This window comes from Penaeus japonicus, unplaced genomic scaffold (assembly GCF_977035675.1).
Source record: "Penaeus japonicus unplaced genomic scaffold, GWHDUDI00000001_assembly GWHDUDI00000010, whole genome shotgun sequence".
NCBI lineage: Eukaryota > Metazoa > Arthropoda > Malacostraca > Decapoda > Penaeidae > Penaeus > Penaeus japonicus.
In genome coordinates, this window is record NW_028234412.1 from 30288416 (window position 1) to 30293415 (window position 5000).

The following is a 5000-nucleotide window of genomic DNA, read 5'->3' on the forward strand; positions in this document are numbered from 1 at the left end:
TCGTGGTTAATCTACGTCTGGCAGATTACTACAGGCAAAGCACCACCACATAAAAATACTGTACTACCCGCGCAGTGAAATGCTACGTCTTCATCAGTGTTATATATTGTCATGTTGTGTGTATATATACAATCATCATAATGTTTATGCCTGCTAAATGTTATTATGGCTTACATTATATTTAAAACACGTTTTACCTAGAATCATTAACCATAAATAAACGTGTAACTATGCATTACGGAATGACATCAAAACGAAGGGATATGAAAGATACATATATATGTTATTTTACTGTAAAAAGCATTTCATTTATCACAAAGGTTACATGTAATATAGTGCTTTCCTCATACAAAGATTACTAAATGCAAGACAGGGTCATTGTACTTATTCTTGCTAAGTCTGTGTAAACATATGATATACAAGATCAAACGCAATATTAAAAGTCAAGACACATATACCTCGAATTAGAATATAACATTTTAGTATGAATAGTTACAGTAAGACTGCAAAAGCTGCCCCTAAAATACCTTCAGAATGTCCCTTTTTATTTCCTATTTCATGGAGTTCATGTGGTATATAAAAAAATCCCTCGAAATATCTTCCACTCATGAAGCCCGCTTTCTCCTCTTGGTTTTCTTTCCGAGACTTATCTTTATTTTGCCTTTGCTTCTTTTCAGCTTGTTGGCCTTCCCTAAGCACTGTAGGAAAAAAATATAGTATTAGAATTGTCCTGTAAGCAATAAGTTGAATTAGTGTTCTGCTTATCTCGTTTGTAAGGCATGGAAAATAATGTATATACTTATGTCTTTTCGTCTCTCTCTCTCTCTGTGTTTGTGTGTGTGTGTGTGTGTGTGTGTGTGTGTGCAGCACCGCAATTATCTATCATACCCCTTGTGAATACCATCTAACATTCAGTTTAGACAGATATTCACAGTCTTCGTTCTTAGATCCTTAAAGCCCCTGTACGACGAGGCACTGTGGACCATACGTAAAAGTGAGTCTGTGCGAGTGAACATTCCCCTGCGGTCAAAATAATTAAGAGGATACACATTCTTCCGTAGAGGAAATATGGAGTCTTGAGTATTGCAATCTGAATCTCATTGATGAACCGGTCAACGTTGATACCCTTACTATCTGGTCTTTGTTCTTTTAACACTCCGTGCACTCTTAATTCCATGCTGAACTGCTTCTCGTTTTTTTCCCAACTCCTCAATAGCTTAAGAAAAAAAAAAGAACACTGTAGAGGACCTTAAGGAAGGGATTTCTGGTCACCGTTCTCCCCGCTTCAAGTCCTTTCCCTCTTCGTATACTTTCTCTTTGTATTTTTTTCGGGGTGGGGGCTCGGCTCAGGATCATAACTTCTAGATCGATTGCTAGTTTAGTTAGAGATTAAGTTTTTCGCTTTGTTGGAGGCGGTTAATCACATTTATTATTTTTTTCTTCGGGGCCTGTCTACTTGGTGTTGTTAAGGATTTCTTGAGTATGCAGTATGTACATGTAGTGAGTATATGTGTGTGTGTGTGTGTGTGTGTGTGTGTGTGTGTGTGTGTGTGTGTGTGTGTGTGTGTGTGTGTGAGTGTGTGTGTGTGTGTGAGAGAGAGAGAGAGAGAGAGAGAGAGAGAGAGAGAGAGAGAGAGAGAGAGAGAGAGAGAGAGAGAGAGAGAGAGAGAGAGAGAGAGAGAGAGAGAGAGAGAGAGAGAGAGAGAGAGAGAGAGAGAGAGAGAGAGAGAGAGAGAGAGAGAGAGGAGAGAGAGGAGAGAGAGAGAGAGAGAGAGAGAGAGAGAGAGAGAGAGAGAGAGAGAGAGAGAGAGAGAGAGAGAGAGAGAGAGAGAGCAAAAGAGAGTAAGAGAGAGAGAGAGAAAGAGAGAGAGTAAGAGAGAAAGAGAAAGAGAGAGAGAGAGAGAGCAAAAGAGAGAGAGGGAGAGAGAAAGAGAGAAAGAGAGTGAGAGAGAAAGAGAGAAAGAGTGAGAGAATGACAGTGAGAAAGAGAGTGTAATATCAAGTATCACATCATACAGACAAAGTACTTACACAATTGATAAAATGCCACAAAATTTGCAACAAAATGCAGCAATAGACAGCAAAGCAAAGACCAATTGTAAAAACATGTGAAGATTTCTTTATCAAAAAGAAATAGATCTGATCCTAGGAAACAAAATATATATATTAGAAAATAATAAAGCCAAAAAAAAATATATATATATGATTCAAGGGGACTATTTTGGGGGTATCAATCAGTCTCTCTTTTAGGGGGATTAGTTAGAAACATTAATTTAGATATTAGATTTGTGCTTAGAATGACAAACAAGAAAAGCAAATTATTCATTAAAAATATTCCCTCATTTCTATAAATTCTCCTTAATTATGACATTTTTTCTAAATTGAATATTTTTTTAGATGGATCTATTTTTCTTTCACTGTATTAGTAATGTCAATATACTGAGAGGAGTGAGAGAAAATGTTATTTTTCCTAGGTATTTGCCATGAAATCAATTAAAAGAAATTCTTGTTTTGAGGTAAAGTTTGTGTTAGCAAAAATTTTACAGTAAAAGGTATTTGAATGTATAGCTTCTCCTGATATATAGTAACATACTGTTGGCCCTTAGCATTCAAGATAATGATTATCTTTCTAACTTCCCATTAAGTGTTAAAAAATGAAAAACATTTTAAAGATAACACTAGTATTATTATTTACTAGTACGATCAAGTTAACCTCTTGGTAGAAATAGCAGCCTCTTCCTGTAATGGACCATTTTACATGTTGAATCGTAAAAATAATTATTCCCAAAAAAGCTCTTTTACTTTTCTCGTGATTATGTACATATATATATGCAGTATTTGATAATAAATATGCCATATACAATATGTAACAGCTTATTTTTATGATTTGTACATAGATCCTGCATAGTTTTGATGTCATTTCGTATTTCATAGTTATCCAAATATACTTTCATGCTTATCTTTTTTTTTGTAGAAATATTTATATATTATAACTGCATCTTTTGATGTCTTCTTATCATCACACATACTAACATACAATTAGGCCAAACCCTACGAACAATCACACCTGAAAATGCTAAAATTAAAGGCCAACAGAAATGTACTTTGCCATACAATTTCCCTTAGTGAAAGTAATATTCTCTCATGAGAACATTAATTTTTCATGTTTCATCTTACCATACTAAAAGGAAGCAATGATTGATGCAATCTCAATAAAATGCACTTTTGGAGTTGATGCATTTGGGCATTTTATAGCAAGTAGCTTAAAGAATGAAATATTTATTAAGGTGAAAACAAGATGATTTCACTTGATGACAATCTATTTTTTAATTCTTAATGTATCTGCCTACTACTAAGACACAAAGCCATCAATACATGCCACACGAGCTCACTACACAATTAATTTGCTTAATCTAATATCTTATAACTCCATAGGCATAGAGTAAATCTTATATCAAAATATTACTTGAGCTTCAAACAACTTTATATGGAAATACTAATTCAATAATTATAATTGACAATAGTATGCAATGTTACGTTTCATATATATCTCAAATATGGAGTAATATATAGGAACACAGAAAACCACAACTGAAGTGCACATTTACATAAGCCCCCATCTGAGTATGCTTGGCAGGATTAGCATAATGTAGGTTCTCTATGAAAACCTCTTTCAGGTAACAGAGTAAGAGATACATTTCAAGCACAAAGCTCAAAATCTTCCTGGAATGACATTAATCCCCTTGAAACATGTGTCCAAGTATGTACAATGTTAATAACAATGAAGATGATGATAATGATAGCAGTAATAATGACATGAAGAAAAAGAAGGTATAAATAATTATAAATACCTTCAATTTCACATGAATTATTAATAGTGAAAAGCAAAATTATATGAGGTGTGCAATGTCTTAACAGCAAAACCAACATATTAACCCAAGCAAATAATGATGTATGAATATTGCATACTGCCAGGAGACCATTAATGATATATCCATCTAATCATTCTTATTTTAAAATATCTTAAATTCTAAAAATGTGGTAAAAAATAGCAACATTAAAATAAAAGAAGAAATTCAAAAAATTTTATTATCTTAAGAAAATTTCAGTCTACAAAAATAGTCTTTTTTCCATCTATCACTCTTACATATCTTGCCAATTCAGTCAAAAATCTTGCTCAAAATTTCACCGAGTACATAACTGGTTAATGGAAATCTTCTTTGTGACTGGTAGTACACAATATACAAAATAAAGCAATAAATAATTTCCTCAAGAACATAACATTCTGATTCAAATTACAATGCCTCAGAAATAAAATGCGTCAGTCAAAACTTTGTATTCTTTGGAAAAAGAAGAAGAAAAAAAAACAAAAAAAATCTTTTTATCTAGCATGAAAAGATCACCCCATCTCCTGCTCCCCATTTTCCTTGTCAGCTTCTGAAGTATCCATGACGATCACCTCTGAGGCATCTTCCTCGGGCATGTCCGTGGTCTTCTCCTCCTCCGCCTTCTTTGCCTTTGCTTTGGCCTCCTTCTGTTCCTTTTTGTTCTGCTGAGACTTTCTGTGCACTGTTCAGGAGAAAATGGTGAGGGGACTTAGGGACTTACATGAGTGGAGGCTCTTTTAGTTTCGGTAAATAAGGCATGCTGGATAAACAATCATCCTGGGAGAGAGTATTAGATATGGGGAGAAGGAAGGATGGGTGCAACACAGGGAATGGAGAGAAAGAAAGTAAGGAATGCAGAGCGGCACTTTCTTGAAATAGCATCTACATATAGTAGCAATAATATAATAAAAGCCAAAGTAGGGGCCAAAAAATATCTGTGAAGTAACTACTGCATATACTTCCTCTTCCACTCTCTTTTTCTCTCATTAACACTTGTACGCACCCAACATATAGTTACACTGAGTACATAAACACATGCATGCACACAAAATGTAAATCCCCAATAAACTACTATTTCATTATATAAGCATACCTTCTAGACTTTCTTGTAGA

At 34.4% G+C, this 5000-nt stretch overlaps 1 protein-coding gene across 3 annotated transcripts in view; it reads right to left on the reverse strand.

The window, feature by feature from the left end:
• Window positions 1-275: 275 nt before the first annotated feature.
• Chrac-14 (DNA polymerase epsilon subunit 3 Chrac-14) overlaps window positions 276-5000 on the reverse strand; it is a 4976-nt gene continuing 251 nt past the window's right edge. The window contains exons 1-4 of one of the 3 annotated variants that reach the window (XM_086541205.1): window positions 4981-5000; window positions 4460-4569; window positions 2032-2145; window positions 276-698 (exon numbers count right to left, since the gene is read on the reverse strand). The exon at window positions 4981-5000 is cut by the window's right edge and continues 251 nt beyond it. In XM_086541205.1, the coding sequence (XP_086397331.1) occupies window positions 606-698; window positions 2032-2145; window positions 4460-4569; window positions 4981-5000 (337 nt within the window). In that variant the 3' untranslated portion in view covers window positions 276-605. Of the gene's footprint in view, window positions 699-2031; window positions 2146-4403; window positions 4570-4980 lie in introns of all 3 variants that reach the window. The other 2 variants (XM_043023041.2, XM_043023043.2) reach the window with 2 other exon arrangements.